The following is a 22615-nucleotide window of genomic DNA, read 5'->3' on the forward strand; positions in this document are numbered from 1 at the left end:
GCTTATTACTTTATTGGTATTATTTAATCTCAGAACCTGGAACAAGAATCCTGTACTTAAAAGTGTAGCATTTTCAGGGACCAAAGAATATTAGAAATTCTAGGACCAGGAATGACTTGAGAGCCGTTTTCAAGTGGGGATTAAATATAAAAGGTTACAAGGATTCTAAAAGCTTTTTATTAATGTTCAGAATTCTAATTACTTACACAAGGCTACATGCAGTGATCTGCTACGCCTAGCATTTCATTGTCCTATTTCTGCAGAGGATGACACAATTTTCCAAGATAAGAGTCCTGCTGGAAAACGTCTTGGGTTGTGTAACCCAAAGATGCTTTTTCAAGAGGCAACTGGACTTTCTTGTTTTTCTATAGAGAACTTTTGCTTCTCATCCAAGAAGCTTCTTCAGCTCTCAGAGCTAAAAGAAAGAAAAGAAGAAAAAAACCCCAGAAAGCTCAAAAATTGAAGAGATCCCTGCAGATGAAAATGTGATTAAAAAACTATTAGAATGGGCAGAAATGAAGAGATTAACACTTGCAATTAAGGAAAACGAACACACTGAGCGCTTCTTGATATGGGATTTATTTTATCAATGATTAGCTAACAAAAACAGAAGTTAGAAATATGGAAATATAAGAAAAGGATCAATGAAACAAAGCAGGTTTGTGAAGATAGAAAAGAGAATATTAAGATTATTATTTTTATCATTATAGAATTACTGTCAATGTAATAAATATTGTTGTAAATACTACGATTACTCTTTTTCAAAATTTGTACCCATGGAACACACTGTTCAATTGAAAATGGAAATTTTATATGTTATAAAATAAAAAACTTTATGCAAAAAAAGAAAAACCAGAAAGTTTAGTTGCCTCTTGAAAAAGCACCTTTGGGACAACCATGACTTGGATGACCGAGAATCTCCGTAGAGGTAACTCCATTTTTGGGGTTATAAATGCTATTCTAGTCAACCTTCAAATGCTCTTTTCTCTCCAGCAGTGGCTGCTGTGCAGTGGGGATATTCAAAAATTTTTACTACCGATTCTGTGGGTATGGCTTGGTGGGTGTGGCAGGGGAAGGATACTGCAAAATCTCCATTCCTGCTCCACTCCAGGGAAAGGATACTGCAAAATCCCCATTCCCTCCCCACCTCCAGGGGAAGGATATTGCAAAATCTCCATTCCCTCCCCACCTCCAGGGGAAGGATACTGCAAAATCCCCATTCCCTCCCCACCTCTAGGGGAAGGATATTGCAAAATCCCCATTCCCTCCCCACCTCAAGGGGAAGGATATTGCAAAATCTCTATTCTCTCCCCACCTCCAGGGGAAGGATACTGCAAAATCCCCATTCCCTCCCCACCTCCAGGGGAAGGATATTGCAAAATCCCCATTCCCTCCCCACCTCCAGGGGAAGGATATTGTAAAATCTCCATTCCCACCCCATCTGGGGCCAGCCAGAGGTGGCCTTTACAGGTTCTCTGAACTACTCAAAATTTCCGCTACCGGTTCTCCAGAACCTGTCAGAACGTGCTGGATTTCACCCCTGCTGCTGTGTTAACAATTTAAAATCACTGCACAGATGAAAAACATGTTCCTGACAAATCTGATGAGTTTTCACAAACCACAAAAAGAAATTAATACTGTGTTAGATGCAGTCACACTTTTGAAATAAAAGCCTGCCCACCTGCTGCAACGACAAAAGTGGAATCACGGAGAAACTTAACAATATCTGAATATTTTGTTATGTCCACGGACATTAAATGCCTACGTTGGAGCAGAAGCAACTCTGATGGCAGCAATTATAGGAAAACAGAACTTTTGGATGCTCTGAATGTCTCAAGTACAGATTTCTAAAAAGAAACTTGTAAATCCACACAAATTTAGTAAATAATATTGGAACAGTCAAGTTCTAGGCTGCATAAACAGAGGGATAGAATCAAGATCACGAGAAGTGTTAATACCACCTTGTAATGCCTTGGTAAGGCCACACTTGGAATACTGCATCCAGTTTTTGTCGCCATGATGTAAAAAAGATGTGGAGACTCTAGAAAGAGTGCAGAGAAGAGCAGCAAGCCAAGAAGATTCCCTTGGCACCTGCGGTTGAAGCTTAGAACAGGTATAAACATTTGAAAGAATTGCAACATCCAGCATGAATAACAACTTTTTTGACGATTTGATGTCCCTGTGGACATCTCTGGGGGAGAAAGATGAGGGATTATGTGGGGAAAAAAGCAGAGGGTGGAGGAAAAGTTTCAATTGGCCACCAACTTCTTACAAATTATTTCAGGCTGATGGGAGGCAGACACACAGACAGGCATCCCCCAAGTGAATCCGCTATGCCAGCTCTGGAAATGTCATTTGGATACAGAAGGACGTTTTAATTATGCCGGGGCCCATTTTTAACAAACTTGAGACATCAAAACTGGGATCAAAATGTATGCATACACAGTTTCTATAGGCTTACTCATAGCTACCACTTCTGCCAGTGGTGGGTTGCAAATCTCGTTCCAACTGGTACGGTTGGAATGGGGCTGGCGGCAATCTCATGGACGCGTACAGCACGCGCATGCATTCAAGTGCCTCCGTGACGCTCTGCGACGCTCCAGCTGCTCCACGGAGCATCACACAAGTGCCGTATGCGCCAGCGCAAAAGCCTTTAAACACCGGTAAGGAGCTTGGGCGGGTGGGCGGGCCCTCCGGAGCACCGTACCGGAACAGTATCCCATGCTCCGGGCTGGCTCCGTTATGCCCATACCGGAGCGTACCGCCTGCAACCCACCACTGACTTCTGCTGGATTCTGGGGTATCCAATTTCTGAATAATGGAGTGTAACGTATTAAAGATAATCCATTTAGAAAACTGAAGCAGATAAAATTGAGTATGTTGCCTTTTAAAATCTAAATTAAGCATTCCTTAATAATCCTTTAATTGTGTGTGTGAGGGGGGAGGGGTTGTCTTGGAACTGTCACTGTAATTTGTTTTCTGTTTTCACAGCTAAGTGGATTTTGAGAAAATTAATAGTCCCAACCTAGTGAAGACTGGCTTCACCAGGCGCTACTAGTTTCCATACTATCAGCTTTAGAAGATTGCTGATGAAGTGTTACCCAAAAGGCTGTATGTATTCGGTTTTATTAACTTCAAAATTAATACATTTTGCTAATGGTTCTTCAAGTTGAAGGGTGATTTCCCTTCAAAAAAACCCTCCCTTTTTTTTCTCTCATTGCAGGAACGCTCTGAGGAATTCATTGTAGGAGATTTTGGAAGTTAAGTTTTTGTCATAATATTCCAAGATGTGGAAAAATTCCTCTTCAGAGAGATTGATGCCATATTTTCGCAGCACCTGCAGAAGAGATAGAAAGAGGATGTAGATCTAATCTTTAATTATTTACCATCAAGAAAATTTTGTAGCGGAGAATCAAAGGGGAACACTATTTGTTTAAGCATAACCAATTCAGAATATTTGACGTATGGTATTTTTCGGAGTATAAGACGCACCTTTTTCCCTCAAAAAAGAGGCTGAAAATCTGGGTGCATCTTATACACTGAATACAACCATTTTTGCCTACTGAAACCCTGCCCCCTTCACCAAAATGGCCATGCAGAGCCTGTACACAGCTTTCAGAGAGCTCCTGGGGGTTGGGGAGAACAGAAATGAGTGAAAAACAGACTGTTTTTTCCTCAATTTTGGACCACCAGCCCCCAGGAGCGCTCTATAAGCCTCCTAAAGGCTATGCGCGCAATTCTTTTGACAAAAAACGGGCCTGTTTTCGCGAAAAATTGGCCGTTTTTTACTCATTTGGGTGGACCCCCACCCCCCAGGAGCACTCTACAAGCCTCCTAAAGGCTATTCATGCCTCCTTTTTTTGAAAAAAATATGGGCCCATTTTTGTGAAAAACAGGCCGTTTTTGGGAGGTCTGCAGAGTGCAAAACCTTTTTAAAAAAAATTTCCACCCCGGGGGAAAACTTGGCTTTATGGTTGCTGTTCTGATGTGAGATCATGAAGAAAACTACTAACTTGAGAACTAGGCCAACACAATTCAATCGGCTGTGACAATCATGTCCTAATGACAGATTAAAACAGGCTTTCCTTGGAAATGATAGATTTCTGAAACAAAAACACAACGAAGACAGCAATGGCCACACACATCTCAGGCAGGGACCCCAAAACTGCAAGCCGTCGCTTCCATTTTTCAATCCCAAATCCACGTCTACTTACCCAAGGAGGAATCTATCCTGCTATACTGAGAGAGGCAATTTTTGTTGTTGTTTAAAATAAAGACAGTTCTCGACTTATGACTGTCATTGAGCCTGCTAGTACGGTCCTAAGTGTTCTGACCGAGGCTTCCTAAGAGCATGACACAAACTCCTTGTCCCGACAAAAAACCCTTTTATTAATTTACTGTGAATTCTGCTTATTCACATCCAGCAAAATCTTTCAAGGGAGGATTTACAGTCACAGACTTTATCTGGCTTGGAGAGCTGCCAGGCCGATATCTGCAAAACTTGGCAAGGAGTCTCGGAGAATCACAAACCAATTAAGCGAACCAATTGTCTCCTGCAAACTCCACTCCCCTTTCGCTCCTCTTTTATTTCCTCTGGGAGGACTATTGCAGTGGTGGGTTCCTATCGTTTTGGACCAGTTCGGCCGAACTGGTGGTGGTTTGGTGGCCTGGATCATTGGAACCGGCAGTGACTCAGGCCTGCCACGCCCCCAAACCGGTTCTCCAGGAGGAGGCGCCATCTTGCTTTTTGCTTCTGCACATGCGCAGAACAATTTTTATTGTACTTGACATCGTGCACAGCTTGCATCAAGTGCACAAGAGAGAGAGGCATCCAGGAGCAAACCAGCAGTAACGACTGCCGGAACCCACCTCTGAGCCATTCATCATCCATCCGTGGCCTTACTCCCAAGTCGACTCCTGTTCTTTAGCTATTCCCTTAGTCTGGCAACTCTGCGCATGCACACACTGGGAACAGGCTCCAGTTGTTCATCTGCTTCACTGATGTCTGACTCTGAAGGCAATTGATAACTGGCATACGGCCCCGGCCCCTCTCTGCCTCTAACACAGAGCCCTCATCAGAGCCTTCCCCAGACTCCAGAACTGGCCCATGTTCCTCCCCAACCTCCTCAATGTCCGAATCTGCTGCCAGCTCTGCTGGCTGCTGGCAGGCCAAAACAATAAGTTGTGATGGTTGTTAAGCAGGTTATCATGTGGTCATGCCTGATTTTATGATTTTTTTGCACCCAGTTATTAAGTGAACACAGGACTGTAAAGTGAAGGCCATGGTTGTTAAGCCAGTGAATTGTTCATTAAGGGGCATTTTTTTGCTGGAAACTGGAAGTAAATACTTGTTTCTGGCAAAAAAAACCCTTGTAAATCACATACCATGGGAGACTCCTAACAGTAGCTGGTTGGTGAACAACTAAAATGCTGTCATGGGAGTGGATGGGGAGGACATCAAAACTTCAAATGCAGGTAGGTCATAAGCAGCTTTTTCAGGGACCATCATAATTTCACACAGTCGCTAAGTGAGCAGCCAGAAGTTGAGGACTACCTGTAGTATTTAAATACAGGTAATCCTCAGCGTACAACAATTCATTTAGTTACCATTCAAAGTTACAACGTCACTGAAAAAGTTGGTTATGACCGTGTTCTCACAGTTACAACCTTTGTAGCATCCCCATCATCTTGTGATCAAAATTCAGATGTTTGGCAACTGGTTCATACTTATGACCATTGTTGCTATGTCCCGGGGCCAGGTAATCACCTTTTGCAGCCTTATGACAAAATCAATGCGCAAGCCAGATTCGCGTAGCAACAGGTTACTAACTTATCAACTGCAGTGATTCACTCAACAACTGTAGCAAGAAATGTCATAAAAAGAGGCAAAACTCACTTCATAAATTCTCACTCAACAACAGAAACTTTGGATTCAATTGTAGTCATAAGTCGAGGACTCTCTGTAATATGGTCCAGTTTAATGCTGGACTATTTTTTTAAAAAAATAATATTGTGCTGGGGAAATATTTACTAGGATGGCTGAAACTGCTAGTGAGGCAGAGAGGAACTGAGATGGTTTCTATGCCAGCCCGCTCCCAGTTCCAATTGCTCTGAGAAAACAAACCTTCCCAATGATTAAAGACACAAACACGAGGCAAACATGAAATTAAGTGGCAGCTTCTCTCTATTTTCCTTGAATCCCACAAAGGTAAAACTGCAATAATTGTTTAGTAACAAATAGAAATGTTGGCATTATTAACATGCCCGTCTGCCCTTAGCTGAAGATACAAATCAAGTCAAAAACAAAGAAAATAAAGAGCCGTATAGGACAGGGATGGTGAACCTTTTTGCACTGAGTCCCCAAAAAGTGTGCATGCGCGCTCATCTGGGACACAACCAGGAAGAGGAGCTGCCCAGAGGGCATGTGTGTGCCAGGATATGAACTTCCGGTTTCCAGCACGTGCACTTCCGGTTTCCGGGACACGGGCCAGCTGGCGAGTCTTCTAGTTTCTGGTGTGCATCCATGCGCGATGATCGATGCGCATGTGCATGCCAGAAAACGGAAGACGGTTTCCAGCACTGTCACACTGGTGAAGGCCACCTGATCGTCATGTGTGCGTGCATGCCAGAAACCCGAAAGAGGAACAGGCAATGCCGCATGTGACAGGCAACATGGTTCTACGTGCCACTTCGGGCACATGTGCCTTAGGTTCTCCATCCCGGATATAGGATGACCAACAGTTATTGAATGAAGGCAGTTTTTTTTTAAAGAAGGATCTGGGTGAATTACTTCCAGCTGTGAAAATTACAGGAAATGGTTCTTATACTTTTATTTTGTTTATCTCAATCTTTTCATGTCAGCAAAGACAATGGAAAAGTATTTTCGCATTGTGATCAAGAAAACGTACGAGGACAGGGCTTAGGAGCAAAACGTGACTTGAGGGAGCCTTTGTCTTTGTATATTTACACCATAAATTGGTCCCAACATCCCTCCTGTGGTTGGCGTAGCAAAGCGATAACCAAGTAAATAGTCGTTTTTAAACATCTAATTAAAGCCACCGATTAAAACAAGAAGCCAATCAGAGGAAGCACTTAAATACCACGACAACCATGAGATATTAGTGCCTTCATACAAGCTCACATAAAATAGAACTTCAAATGCCACCCGAAAAAACCCATAACCCCTTTCTCCTTGGCAGGAAAAACTTTCAATGGAGAAGTGTCATTACAACCCACTGCTCAAATCTTGCAACTAACGTGTGCAGGGAGTTTCTTATTGTAAATGGCAATTTCCTTCAACGCCTGGTTGGTTCACTTGGTAGCTAGAACATAAACACAAGCGAAGGTGTTAAAATTGGCATTTAGTCTCAGCAGGTGATGCCCCCTGGCTCACCTTATCTGTGCTTGGAAATGAAACTTGCATGGGAGACACCAGTGAATTGACAGAGCTGAAGACTAGTCTGGGCAAAACAGCCGCAGAAGAAAAGGAGCAGCGTTCCATATGATTCCCAGGGTTAACTTCATGGCTGTGCCTTTGAAGTCACCAAATCTGCACAGAGGAAGCTCTAGCAATGAGCACACTACCTGTCGGAAATCTTGGATGCTGAGAAGGCCCGTCCCGCTTTCATCATAGAACTTAAATGTCCGCCTCATTGGCCGCCAGCAGTGCAGGATCTGGGGTTGAATCCTCATCATTGCATTGAGAAAGGTAGGGGACTGCGGTCCAGAGATGTTCTGGCAGAGATGTGGAAGATTTAGTATTTGGCATTTATTAGTTTGTCAAACATGTACAAGATAGCAGGTATAAAGATAAACATGGTTATGAACGAAAGAAGTGAATACAAATAGATGGGAACAGTAGGGCAGGGACGTTAGGCACAGCGGTGCGCTTATGCACACACCCTTTACGAACCTCATAGGAATTGGGTGAGGTCCATTGTAGACAATTTAAGGTTGAAGCTATGGGGGCTTGAGGATGTAACAGCGGAGTCAATCAAGTAGGGCATCCCAGGCATTGACCACTCTGTTGCTGAAGCTATATTTTCTGCAATCAGGTTTGGAACGGTTTACTTTTGAGTTTGTATTTATTGTTTGCCCGTGTATTATTGAGGTTGAAGCTGAAGAAGTCATTGACAGGTAAGATATTGTAGCAGATAATTTTGTGTACTGTGCTTAGCGCAATTCCAGATTGTCCAAGACCAAAATTTCAAGCCTGGTGGCATAGGGAATTCTATTGTGAGTAGAGGAGTGGAGGACTCTTCTCGTGAAATACCTCTGGACCTGCTCAATCGTATTAATCTCCGGTATACAGTATGGATTCCAGGAAGATGAGCTGTATTCGAGAATTGGCCTGGCAAAGGTTTTATATGCCCTAGTTTTGTATGAAACTTTGCCTAGTTTCTGGCAAAGATTTTGTATGCCCTAGGACAGTGATGGCGAACCTATGGCACGCGTGCCACAGGTGGCACGCAGAGCCATTTGTCAGGGCACGCGAAGTGCTGCCCTGTCAGCTGGCCAGCGCGCATGAGTGTGCTGGCCAGCTGAGTTCACCCTTTTTAAAAGCCATTTTTTCGCCCTCCACAGGCCCCAGAGGCTTTATAGGAGCTTGGGGAGGGTGAAAAGAGCCTCCCCCCCCCCGAGGCCCTCCAGAGGCTTCATGAGCTTCCGCGAAGCCTCCGGAGCACAAAAAAACGGTCCTATGGGCAAACTGGAAGTTCGGGAATGGACTTCCGGTTTGCTCGGAGGGTCGTTTTGACTGCTCCGGAGGCTTTAGGGAAGCCTCCTGAAGCCTTTGGAATGCTTAGAACGACCCTCCGAGCAAACCGGAAGTTCCGGTTTGCTCGGGGGGTTGTTTTGAGCGCTCCGAAGGCATCAGGGAAGCCTCCTGACTGTCCCTGAAGCCTCCGGAGGGCTTCCAGGGGCAGGAGGCTGTTTTCCTATAAAGCCTCTGGAGCCTGGGGAGGGTGAAAAAAACATGTAAAATGGGGGGGGAACGCCTGTAGTGTGCGCATGCACACTGGGGGGGGAACGCCTGTAGTGTGCGCATGCACACTGGGGGGGTCGTGCATTGCATTATGGGTGCTGCACGCCCGCACATGACCCCCCTGCGCTCCCCCCACTTATGGCACACGAGCCAAAAAAGGTTCGCCATCGCTGCCCTAGGAAAAGTCAGTGACCAATCCCCTTTCATTGGGTAGATCATCATTCTTCAAACATAGCAATTTGAAGTTGGGTGGTGGACTTTGGCTTCCAGAATTCCCCCAGTCGGCATGCCCAATCCCACTCCTCCCATCTTCAAATTGCTGAGGTTAAAAAAAACCCCATTGGGATAGACAAAGATGTACTTCAGATACATTAAACCAAGGTTCTTGTAGGACATGCTGGCTGGGGAATTCTGGGAGTTGAAGTCCACAAGTCTTAAAGTTCCCAAGTTTGGACACCCCTGTTGTAGGAGGAGAGCCGGAGTAGTCAATGGTGACAAAAGGTCAGAAGGTGTCTGGTGACACCTTGTATTGAATGGCAGGCGGTTTTGTAAGCTGCAGGTCATTGCACATGACATTTGTGTGCGTATATGGGTTATGTGCATATGTGGGTCATGTGCCCACGTTGATTCATTTCAGTTCTGCAGTTATAATTCTTCTTCTGTGGATACATTTCCTACATTGCAATCAGGACTGGGTCTGGGTTGATGTGAACAGCTGTACCACTTGGGGGAGATGAAAGATGTGTAGCTAGGGAAAACAAGCATCCTACCCAAGCATCCCCCCTCTTAGCATAGAAGTTCCCCCTTTCACCACGTGCTTACCTGGACCCATGCTTACCTGGACCCGTGAGGTTTGGATCAGAAGTCTCTGCAGAGGAGGTACTTCTTGATGTTTAAACAGCAGCACGCAGCTTTGAAGGAAGTCGCAATATGCAAACTTGCCTACACTCTTAAAATCATATTTGGTTATGAGCTGCTGGGTTTCTTCATTGGTTAAATTCAAATGGAATTTCTCTATTATACCTGTAGGAGCCAAGGTCGCAAGATAAAACCAACTGAACTGATTCAAACCTGCATCAGGATATGGCAGATTTGGGTCTCTTCTGTTGAAATCGTAGGGATGATACCCTCAGCTGCATTGGACAAACTTCTGGAGCAGTGTCTGTCTACCTTAGCAGCTTTAAGGTCTGTGGGATTCAGCTCCCAGGATATGAGTTGAGGTCCATACATCTTAAAGTTGCCAATGTTGAGAAGCACTGGTCTTGAGTAGAGTATTAATCAAGCATATCACCCAAATACATCCATAATTTGGACTATCTACATTAGATAATTGGCAGGTGACTTCCTGAACTGATTATGTCTGTAGGATGTGATCTAAAAAGCCAAGGTGTTAGCTACACATTTTGCAGTCAAAGCCCTCTCTCTGTGTGTCTCTGTGTGTCTCTGTCTCTCTGTCTCTCTTGGTCTCTCTCTGCCTCTCTGTCTATCTTTCTCTCTTGGTCTCTCTCTGTCTCTCTGTCTCTGTCTCTGTCTCTCCCTCTCCCTCTCCCTCTCCCTCTCCCTCTCTCTCTCTCTCTCTCTCACACACACACACACACACACACACACACACACACACACACACTGAAGTATTGATCTCAATATCACAATTGCCATCCTGACATTTTTGTCCACACCTTGCAAAACTTCATGGAAATATTTCAGGAATTATGAAGGGATACCTAAGTACAGATCGGTGCCCTAAAGTTTATTTGTATGTGTGAATTGTGTTATTTGCAGACAAAAAAGAACACGGAAGTCACCTTGGGAAAAAAATTATCACCAATCATTTTTGTTTGATATGGTCAAGAGGAGCTGGCTTGGTGTTCACATCTTGAACATACTTTCCACAGACAGACCGACAGAGGTCAATCTGGATCTGATGCTGGTAGCCATGTGTCTTTCTTATCCCTGGAGATGATATTGGTTTGATTTCACATGAAGACAACCACATGGAGAAAAACTAAACCAGGCTAAAAAGAATCAGGATCATCAACCACAGGGAAATTGGAGATAGGTTTAAAAATTAGACCACACCTGATGCACTCAAAATGATAGTGATTTTAAAAAAAATCTGTGGGTAGGATTCCGTGAGCAGCATGATAGGAAGATTGACAGTAGCAAAAAGAGTGATATTTCTCTCTATTAAAATTCCAAGCCTGCTCTTGAGTGGAATAATTGCTCAATCAAAGAACTCAGGAGGCTACAGAATTATGAAAAGAAGAACCAACACACCACTCCTTTGGTGCCCATTAATCTCCATGCCACATCTAATTTTAATTAAAGCACTTTTAATTAAAAGAGAATTAAAGAACTTTGCTTATTTCCAAGGCTGCTTATGGTCCCACACGGACACGGGGATTTTGGGAAGGTAACAGTGGGGTGTGGCTGCCTAGGTAAAGGGAAATAGACTGGGGTAAACACTGGGGTGAGTGGAAAGAAACCTACTATATATAGCAGCCTGGGCCGTCTACCTAAAGTGGTCAAAAATGTCAAGATGTAGCCAAGGCAGTGGGACTGAAGCTTCATCTGTTGGTTTGCTTTTTTTTCTATGTGCAAGGCACCATCATGGCTGCCATCTTGATTTATTTTTACCACAATGTGTGGATGCCCCCGATAGCAGCCTTTTGGTGAGAATGTCTGAGACCACCACTATAAAGCTTTAGGAAGACCATACTTGGAATACTGCATCCGGTTTTGGTCACCAGACTATAAAAAAGATGTCGAGACCAGAGGTGGGTTCCTATTGGTTCAGACCGCTTCGGCCGCGGAGGTAGTAACACAGCCTGCCACGCCCCCGAACGAGTTCTATCAGCGGCACCATAGGTGACGCCATTTTGTTTTTTGATACTGCGCATGCAGAAGCCCGAAGAGTGTTCCTGAGTAAACCGTCAGTAGCAGAGGCTGGAACCCACCCCTGGTCGAGACTCTAGAAAGAGCAGCAAAGATGATGAGGGGACTGGGGATTAAAAATTATGAAGGACGGTTGCAAGAACTGACATGGGCTAACCTAGTGAAAGGAAGGACCAGGGGAGACATGATAGCAGTCTTCCAATATTTGAGGGGCTGCCACAGAGAGGATGGGGATCAACCTGTTTTCCAGGGCACCTGAAGGCCAGATAAGGAATAATGGATGGAAACTGACCAAGGAGAGATTCAACCTGGAAATAAGGAGGAACTTTCTGACAGTGAGAACAATCAACCCATGGAACAGAAGTTGCCTTCAGAAGTTGTGGGAGCTTCATCACTGGAGGCTTTCAGGAAGAAACTGGACTGCCATCTGTCAGAAATGGTGTAGGGTCTCCTGGGCCGTGAGGTTGGACTAGATGCCCTATAAGGTCCCTTCCAACTCTGTTATTCTGTTATCTGCTTAAAAAGCTAAGCAGCCACATTCGGCTTCCCCTTTCCAGTTCTAAATGCTGAACGAGATTTTAGAAAAAGACACAACCAACCTAAAATATCTTCCACTGAGATTTCTCCTGAGCGCTCCACATCCTTCTCTCTGCACTCTTTCAGGATATCTTTCCAACAATGTTGAACATTTTTGCGGATTTTACTTTCAATTGGCTGGCAATTCAGGATAGGTGGAGTGGGAACAGGTGCTGTATAAGGTCTGCCGGCACCTGGGACCTAAAAGAGAGGACAAAGTTCTCAGCTTGCCATTCAGGGCTCCAGGGAATGAAATGCAATTGCTTTCGAAATCTGCGGCAGAATAAAATTGAGGATAGCGATTAGAAATCTTCTTTTTATTTGAAAATCACAATGATTACAGATAGACCTCACTTAAACCACCATAGTCGGTACTGGTGCTCCAATGCTAGGCAACACGGCTGTTACATGGATCCTCACATGACTGGAACAGTGTTAAGACACCCCTTCCATTGTTAAGTGAATTGCGGCAGTCATTAAGTGAGACATCACCTAACCATGTCTTGCAATTTTACTGCCAGCTTCTCCATGGACTCTGCTTCTCAGATGTGGTTGTGAGCCATGCAAATGGCAATCATGTGACTGTGGGAACAACGGAACAGTCATAAATGTGAGGACTAGTTGTAAAGTTATTTTTTCGGCACTAAGCAAGACTGGAGTTGGCAAATATTTGGATGGGAGATGACCCAGACAAGAACATGGACTGCTGGGTAAACTGGATTGTAAAAAAGCTGAAGAAAACATCAGAATAAATCTGGACTCATGTGGTTACTAAGAAAATTGGATTGCTGTGTCCAAGAAATCACTAGGAATCAAACCAGGGGTGGGTTCCTGCCAGTTCTAACCTATAGAAGAGATCCACATATCTACAGTGCCGTTTAGAACAGGTTCCAGGTCCCCCCCTCCCTGTCTGCACATCATCAAGATGAAGAGCGAGAGGCGGAATTCTGGGAGTTGAAGTCCACAAGTCTTAAAGTTGTCAAGTTTGAACACCCCTGGTTTTTTTTTTTAAGGGTTAGGGGTGAAAGGGTCTTGTAACCTGGCAGCTTTAAGACTTGCACACTTCAATGTCAGAGTTCCTGAGCCAACATGACCAGAGGAGGAATTCTGGGAGTTGAAGTCCACAAGTCTTAAAGCTGTCAATTTAAACACCCCTGGGTTTTTTTCCTAAAGGGTTAAGGGTGCAAGAGTCTTGTAACTTGACAGCTTTAAGACTTGCATGCTTCAAATGCCAGAGTTTCTGAGCCAGCATTTTGGTTGCTAAGCAAGAGCATTGTTAAGTGAGTTTCACCACATTTTACAAGTTGGCCACGCCCACCCAGTCACATGGCTGGCAAGCCACTCCCACCCAGTCACATGGCTGGCAAGCCACTCCCACCCGGTCACATGGACAGCAAGCCACTCCCATCCGGTCACATGGCCGGCAAGCCACTCCCACAAAGCAGGCCACACCCACAGAAAAAGTTCTAAAGAAATTTGAAACCCACCACTGACTAAAACTCTATTCAAACGAGATGTGACTTCACTATTTCTGAAGTATTGACGTAAAATCTTTCAAGTCATTGCTGGCTGCCTTCTCAATTGTGAGAAGAATATGGAATTATACATTAAAACCTCAAGAAAGGAAGATAGCAATAGCAGTAGCGCTTAGACTTATATACTGCTTCACAATGCTTTTACAGCCCTCTCTAAGCAGTTTCCAGAGTCACAATCTGGGTCCTCATTTTAGCGACTTCGGAAAGATGGAAGGCTGAGTCAATCTTGAGCCGGTGAGAATCGAACTGCTACTGGTCGGCAGAATTAGCCTGCAATACTGCATTCTAACCACTGTACCACCATGGCTCTGTGATGGCATCCAAATGGCCAAAGAAGAAAGCGAATGTTTGAGTCTCGTTTCTAGATCAGAAGAAGGACATGATCTACTCACCTTCTTTGGAGATTGGGTTGCTGTTTTGGGTCGTAAAGGAATCCGTGATTCAGGTTCAGCACCCAAGGGTGGCTTGCTGGGATCCACGTTGGTCATATCAGACATTCCTTCAGAGCTGAAATTCCTCAAAAATCCAGAATATTTCAATTTCCCACTCAGATCGAGAGGTACTGTGTTCCAGAGATTTTCAAACTAAGCACACAGAAACAGATCTGTTAGCATATATAAAGTCAGGCATTTGGAATGATAGACGAGACAAGCAAAGATTAATTTCCTCAAGCAGCCAACACAGACCAAGAGAACAAGGTTCCCTCAACCATCTGAGGTGGTAGAAATCTTCTCTATGATAAAGGAAATTCATCGGTGGCCATAGAGTATGGTAAAAGGTGGCAAGATAATATATGTGAATCCTATCCCCTTTCTACTTGCATCAGTCATGTAGTAGTTGCCATCTCGACGTTTGGAGAGGATGCTCCTATAGGAGGCACAGCCCAAAAAAATGGGATGGAGTAAAAAGAAGAGCCGTGTGGTCAGAAGGGACAGGGAATGTTCCTGCAGTGGGCCAGTGGGAGCTCTACCCATTGCTGACCTCCTTTAGGGTAAATCAGAATTTTCACTCAGGAGGTTGCATTATATTTTCCAATACAAAGCCCTGTTTTCCCACTTGAATCCAGCTTCAACCTGTCTCAGCAGGAAGTTGGCAGCAAGATGGAGGTTCTGTTGCAAGGATATCTTTTACAAAGAAAAAGCAAGATGGTCTACAGATGAGACCTAAAACACTGCGGAAGTGTGAATGTCTAATGGAAATAGGACAGATGGGCAGGGGGCGGGGGAAGCACATCATATCTTCGTTGATCCTTGGGTTTGTTTTTTTATACCCAAGAACAAGGAAGGATCTATAAATAGAGAGCCTATAAAAGAAGCTGGGAATTTGCCTGGGGACTCAGTTGGTGAATTGGATCAGTGGTTGAAACCTCCAAGATCCCAACGTTGAAGGCTTTAAGAGACAGGACATACAGTTGCAAACTAAGCTTCACCTCGGAGTTAGGCTTTGTTCCTAAGCAATATTTCTGGCCAAGAAACCTGAATATCTGCAGCCAAGAAATTAAAAGATGCTTGCTCTCAGGGAGGAAAGCTATGGCAAATCTAGACAGCATACTAAAAAGCAGAGACATCACCCTGCCAACAAAAGTGCATATAGTCAAGGCTATGGTTTCCCCAGTTGCAATGTAAGGCTGTGAAAGTTGGACCATAAGAAAGGATGAGCGCCAAAGAATTGAAGCCTTTGAACTATGGTGCTGGAGAAGATCCCTGTGAGTCCCTTGGACTGCAAAGTGATCAAACCAGTAAGTCCTAGAGGAGATCAACCCTGACTGCTCTTTAGAAGGCCAGATCCTGAAGAGGAAACTCAAATACTTTGGCCACCTAATGAGAAGGAAGGACTCACTGGAGAAAGGCCTAATGCTGGGAAAGATTGAGGGCAAAAGAAGAAGGGGACGACCGAAAATGAGGTGGCTGGATGGAGTCACTGAAGCAGTCGGCGTGAGCTTAAATGGACTCCAGAGGATGGTAGAGGACAGGAAGGCCTTGAGAAACGTTGTCCACGGGGTCGTGATGGGTCAGACATGACTTCGCAACTAACAACAACCTGAATATCTACAACGAATATAAGACTGCTGGAAGAATGAGTTCAGCCTGGCCATACTGCCATTTCCTGTTTTCCCAGCTCCTAATGTACTCAGCTTCTGGATGGCATCTTCCTGCTACCCCAATATTTGTCCTAGGATTGCCTTGCTGCTTTTGAAACTTGATCTTGTTTGTGTTCTCAGACAAAAAAAAAAACCTGAGCAACACTGTAAGACTGGAGGCCAGTTTTGTTCTTGCGGCTTAATTTTACATTCTGGAAGTGAGACAGTATTTTTCTGCAGAAAACAAACCCTTTCCTCTTTTACTGTTCTACTCTGATCTGATTCTTCTTTTAGTCCCTTTGGGAAAGAGATAGAGGAGAGAACAGTGCTTGGGTTGGATCCAGGAATGGAATAAAAAAAGTTTGGTTGTTCCTTTGTTTTGGTTCTTGGGCTGACTGTCTGAACAAGTGAAATGGGATCAGTGCGGAAAGCCTTAGGATGAAGATATTAAGTTATCACCGAGGATACGCACACATGGAAATTCAGTGCCAATTTCAATGGCTTGTATTTCTAATGCGGTATATACTCTACGAAGGGTTAATGATTTGTTCTGGGGTTTGAAGAGGCAAGTTAATTTTTTGGGGTTTTTCTTTAATGTACATGCATTCTCCCATATACACACATACACACTCTTTGCTCAACTTCCTGACATGCCACAGATTAGACCTTAGAGAAAACTTCATCACCTCTAAGGCTTTGATTTGCATGTGGCAAGTTGCAGGAAAACATCAAAGACCACAAGTACATTTTGAATTTCCTTTTAACTTTCCCCCATTGGACACATGCCTACCATATTATAAATTATACAAAGCAAAGCACACTGCGCTACTTAGAGGACTTCAAAATGTTTTTTTTTTCCCCAAGCATCAACTGAATATTATCATTGCTTTGAGTTCCAGGTTAACTATCAGTTGAAGGTTGCCAGCCCGGGAAATCTATCAACGGTGTAACAGACAAGATGAAGTGGAAAACTTCACACATATCCAGCAGAAGGTACTTCCAAAGAAGCTTCAACAAAAGTAGAAGAACTGGGGAGTTGGCCTCAATCAGTTTCAGACTCTTTTGAGTTCTTGGTATATTTAAGACTAGTTGACCCCTGTTTAAATGGGTTCCAGTTATAATTTTCATACAGGGTGCCAGGATTCATTAACATGAAGCAAAGAAGAGCTGCTTTCAGAACAGGGATCTTGGATCTATTAACAAAGAAGGCTTCCTGAAGAACTTCTATCCATTGTTTGTCCTCACCTCCTTCCTGTCAGCCTCCATTGGACTTGAAGCAGATTATATTTCTGGCACATCTTAGTGCCAATTGTGATTCTCTCATTGGTTCATTCCTGGGCCAGAGATGCTGCAAAGGTAACAGCATCTCAACCTCCTTAGAATCAGGGGACCAAAAGTTCAGAACAGTGACTGATAATAGATCCACAAGAGTGAGACCCATCTTCTCTGGGTCAAGTTCTCCTTACATCAAAAAGCTCAAGAATCAAGAATCAGGTTTGTTCATGAAAGTGCATTTATGATCTGTGATTTCAATGATTATTTTAAAAAATCTGGATAATAGAAAAAAGTGCCCTTTTGGTATAACCATAGAGTAAGACAATTTTGTAATTGTGCGTGCATATGCCTCAAGGGAAATTGGAAGCTTCTTCCTATTCATTTTTTTTCCTTTCAGTACATTTGCCTTTTTAAAAATTATTATTATTATTTATTAGATTGTGTTGGTTTTTAGGTTCTTTGTAAAATATATATATATGTTTTTTTTGTACTGATAAATAAATAAAGGGAGACTAGTATAGATCTATTTCGAGCTAATTAGCTCTCATCAGCTAGCCATACCCTTACTGGGATACCCTTAGGCATACCAGGGGTTGTAACACAAATACATACATATATATACATATACATATACATATACATATACATATACATATACATATACATATACATATACATATACATATACATATACATAACTGATAAAGGAAGAGAACCTGTGGCTTAGTGGTTAAGACTCCTGCCTAAGATATATACAGCCCGGGTTCTAATCCCAGTAAGGGTATGGCTAGCTGATGAGAGCTAATTAGCTCGAAATAGATCTATCCTAGTCTCCCTTTATTTATTTATCAGTACAATTACAACATATATATATATATAAGAATCAAATCGTTTTGCACACAAGGGGTTAAACCAGCTATCATTTTTAAGTAAGAGAACATTTTTTTAATATGAAAGAATATACACCTATGTTGTAACATTTCCACTCATCACTTCTATATTGAGTTGCATAAAAGCAATTCTCCTAGGCACTGAAAGAGGAGAAGATGCATTATTTATGCAGGTAAAACCAAGTAGTAATTTGGCATGGCCATATCAATATTTCCTAGATGAGTATTTTTCTGTCCAGGAGAGAGAGAACGAATCCTAAGGAAATAAATTCCCATTTTGCTCACCTGTTCATCAGTTAGAAGCAAGAACCGTCGGTTACAGATATCTCTGAAGACCTCTTTAGACACAAGATTTGTTTTTGTGCTATCTGCGTTTTTAAACTCCTGTTCAATGGCTTGGAAGCGGGCACTCACTACCTCCTGTATGCGGGCCAAAACCTCTTGATTGGATAGATCCCGGCAAGCAAATCGAGTCTGCTCTCTTTCTGCCTGGTTAGAATGTATAAGAGAAAGTAATTTCAAAGGGATCCAATGCCTCTTAAAAGATCATGCATGAATCCTGCCCCCATTAGTGTCACCAAGGCCAACTTGGACTCTATGCACCGTATGATTTTGTTGACGGTATATCAGGAAATGCCAGGGGAAAGGACAAGAGGTCAAGAATAAGAGGGTCACACCTGTATTTAAATTATGAAGCAAGGTTACTATTTGCCTTAAAACACATCCAACTTTTGAGCATAAGGAAAATTCTGGGGAATTGAATTCTGCAAAGATAATTTCACTCAGCCTTTCTCCAAGCTGGGTCAGGAAAAAAAATGGGAAATAGTCATGATTTATCCTGGTCTAAGACCATAATAAACTTAGTTACTTACCTACTTGGATCCATGGTAACGCCTATCCATGTAGTAGATTTAAAGGAGGGAATAATACAAAGGAAGGAATTTGACCAAATGTTTAGAAAATTCCCAGAGAAAGACAGTGAAAACAATAAAACGAGCTTACTACACAGTTCTCGCCCACTTACATAATCATACACGCAGGAAAACCTGCTGAATTTGGAAACAGAAAAAAGAAAGCTTGGTAGGAATACAACTGCTGTGGCCCATTTCGAGCACTAAATAAAATCTTCATACATATATAGTATATGAAGTCCAATGAATCTACATTCTATACGGGACCAAAGGTTTAGTCTTCTGAGCTTCTGGACTCCATTGGAGCCCATCCTCCAGGAACTTCTCTCTAGCAGTATGTGTGCTTTCGGCTACTCTGTGTGTGGAATTTATGTGGTGCCTGTTGTGTGTAGCTTTTTAGAGACCTGCAATCTAATGCTGTACTTGGTTTTATTTGTACTAAATCCTGGGAAAGAGAAAGGCTTTACCCTGATGGAACTTGGATACTTTCAATGTATAGATCTGGGTACAAAATGTTCAGAAACCACATGTACCATGTCCCTCATTGGATGGAAACAACAATGTTGTCGTATTATTATAACATACCTTTAACTGACCATGCTGAGGTTGAGGAACACTGCTTTAAGGAGTCCTTTGACATGATCCTGGAGAGGATAATTTTTGTTGTCATACACAACTCTTTGGAATACCTTTTCCTCCCGGAAATCAACTGTGCCACAATTTAGGCACTTATTGAAAAGGTTTTTGTTTGCCTCAGCATTTGAGGGATGAATTGAGTTACCTGACTGCACCATCTATGCATCTTATGTTTGTCATGTATGTGTTTTAAAGTTTTATATTTTATTGGCATTTTAATTCCATATACTGCCCAAAGCTATATTGGTATATAGGTAGTATACGTCTTCTATGACGTGAATATAAAACCAATTCCATGGCTCAGTGGACTCATGTCAAGATGGCTGACCTCACAGGTATGTAGTATACCTTTTGGGTCTAGACAAACCATGGAGCAAAGCTCAGCCTTGGTCAAACTCCCTATGCGGCCTGTGTATGTGTACACATCAGGAGTATTACAATTATTTTTCAAATTACATCCCCGTTCATAGTAAGGATACCTCTCCGAAAGTCTGTTTTTTTCAGTAATTCACATTTATCTGGCCTCCTGAGATCTTTAATTTCAAATAAGTCTTACCTTTTGACTACCAGATCTGATTTATCCCCCACACCATTCCCTCTTTCAACTGCTCTGGAACTCTGGAAAGTGAATATTCTGTCAACTGGTTTAAAAGAGCTGGCTGGTAAACATCAGTTTAGGCTCCATGAAGCCATGATATATGGCTAAAATATGGAAGGGGTATTTGGGGGTTGGGGGGAAGGGCTGGGAGAACCATCCAACCAATAAATCACTACTTTTCATTTCTTCCTTTTGATCGCGTTTGGTTCTCGGAGACTGACTGTTGTTTTCTTGGCAAGGTTTTTCGGAAATAGCTTGCTACGGCCCCCTTCCTAGGGGCCGAGAGAAAGTCACTGGCTCAAGATTACCCAGATGGCTTTATGCCTAAGGCAGGACTAGAACTCAGGGTCTCCCAGTTTCTAGTCTGATGCCTTCACTGTACCTACTGTCTAAATCATAACTACTATCCAACAATTAGTAGAGTCTTTTGAGAAATGACAGTCTCTCCTTCATGGGGACATGTTTACCTGGATCCTGGATGGCCATAGGTAGGGGAGGTGGAAATGGTGAGCTTCTGCACTGGGTTGGATTAGAGCAGTATTTCTTCAAGAGTTGCCTAGGACACAGTTCTCCAACCATCCTGGCTTTGCAGACCAATGGAGGGCGGATGGGGGGAGGATCGTTTGGCACAAGTGGCCGGCAAGCACATACACATACACACACAGAGAGAGCTCCGTTTGTGCAAGTGGCATCCCACGTGCCCGCTCTTCACACACACGGAGCATGCGTGCGCATGCTTGTCCACTGTTCGTGCATGTGGGAATGTGTGCACATGCGCTTGCCTGCTGTTTCTGGGAGTCCTCTAAGACCCTCACAGGAGTCTGCCACAAAACTATTTGCCAGCCTTAAATAAGACATTATTAAAACCCTTTCAAATAATGACGAGATGCAGAACCAGCAGCAAATCCATCCGTTTTAATTTTTAATACTTTAAAATACTGGTAGTCCTCGACTTACAAGAATTGAGCCCAGAATTTATGTGGCTGAGAAATTTGTTAAGTGAGTTTTGCTCCATTTTACGGCTTTTCTTGTCGTAGTTGTTAAGTGACTCACTGCAGTTGTTAAATTAGTAACATGGCTGTTAAGTGAATCTGGCTTCCCCATTGACTTTGCCAATCAGAAGGTTGCAAAATGACCCTGGGACACTGCAACCATCATAAGTATGAACCAGTTGTCAAGCTGGTAAATCAAATGACCATGAAGATGCCCCATAAGCCATAAGTGTGAAAAATGGTCACAAGTCATTTATTCCGTTGTAACTTCGAATGGTCACGAAATGAACTGAGACCTAGTGTTATTTCCAATTTGGGGGCACTTGGCGTCAAAATCCCAGTTGCAAGAGGACAAGTCCCTGGAGACAGGGAACGTGTCCATCTCTCGCATGCAAGCCCAGCAACGCACCTGATTTGGTATTGCAAAAATAAAATATGCTGGATTAAATTGCTGATGATACGGTACTAAACTGGCAGGAATAGCTAACACCTTAGAAGATAGGCTCAAGATCCTGATGGATCTTGACAGACTTGAACACTGGGCCCTATCTAACAAAACGAAATTCAATGTAGAGGAAAGTAAAGTCTTACACTTAGGGAAGAAAAACTAAAAGTATACATATAGACTGGGTGAAACCAGGCTTAATAGCAGTAACTGTGAGAGGGATCTTGGAGTCTTAGTGGACAACCAGCTAAATATGAGCCAGCAGTGTGCAGCGGCAGCCAAAAAAGCCAATGCAATCCTAAATTGCATTAACAGAGGGATACAATCAAGATCAAGTGAGGTACTAATACCACTCTATAAAGCCCTAATAAGACCACCCCTAGAGTACTGCATCCAGTTTTGGTCGCCATACTATAAAAAAGATGTTGAGACTCTATAAAAAGTGCATAGAAGAGCAACCAGGATGATTAGGGGAGTGGAGGCTAAAACATATGAAGAACGGTTACATGAACTGGGCATGGCTAGTCTAGTGAAGAGAAGGACCAGGGAGACATGATAGCAGTCTTCTAATATTTGAGGGGCTGCCACACAGAGGAAGGGGTCAAGCTATTTTCCAAAGCACCTGAAGGCCAGACAAGGAATAATGGATGGAAACTGACCAAGGAGAGATTCAACCTAGAAATAAGGAGGAACTTTCTGACAGTGGGAACAATCCACCCATGGAACAGAAGTTGCCTTCGGAAGTTGTGGGAGCTTCATCACTGGTGGTTTTGAAGAAGAGATTAGACTGCCATTTGTCAGA

The 22615-nt window shown here is 43.2% G+C and overlaps 1 protein-coding gene across 1 annotated transcript in view; it reads right to left on the reverse strand.

Annotated features, from left to right (window-relative positions):
* Window positions 1-3128: 3128 nt before the first annotated feature.
* Window positions 3129-22615, reverse strand: part of EFCAB6 (EF-hand calcium binding domain 6) — a 115972-nt gene continuing 96485 nt past the window's right edge. The window contains exons 26-31 of the mRNA XM_081957502.1: window positions 18517-18720; window positions 14379-14570; window positions 12475-12652; window positions 9822-10006; window positions 7585-7734; window positions 3129-3337 (exon numbers count right to left, since the gene is read on the reverse strand). Coding sequence (XP_081813628.1) covers window positions 3215-3337; window positions 7585-7734; window positions 9822-10006; window positions 12475-12652; window positions 14379-14570; window positions 18517-18720 — 1032 coding nt within the window. The 3' untranslated portion in view covers window positions 3129-3214. The remainder of the gene's footprint in view (window positions 3338-7584; window positions 7735-9821; window positions 10007-12474; window positions 12653-14378; window positions 14571-18516; window positions 18721-22615) is intronic.

Source organism: Natrix helvetica, assembly GCF_964273705.1.
Source record: "Natrix helvetica genome assembly, chromosome: 6".
Taxonomy (NCBI): domain Eukaryota; kingdom Metazoa; phylum Chordata; class Lepidosauria; order Squamata; family Natricidae; genus Natrix; species Natrix helvetica.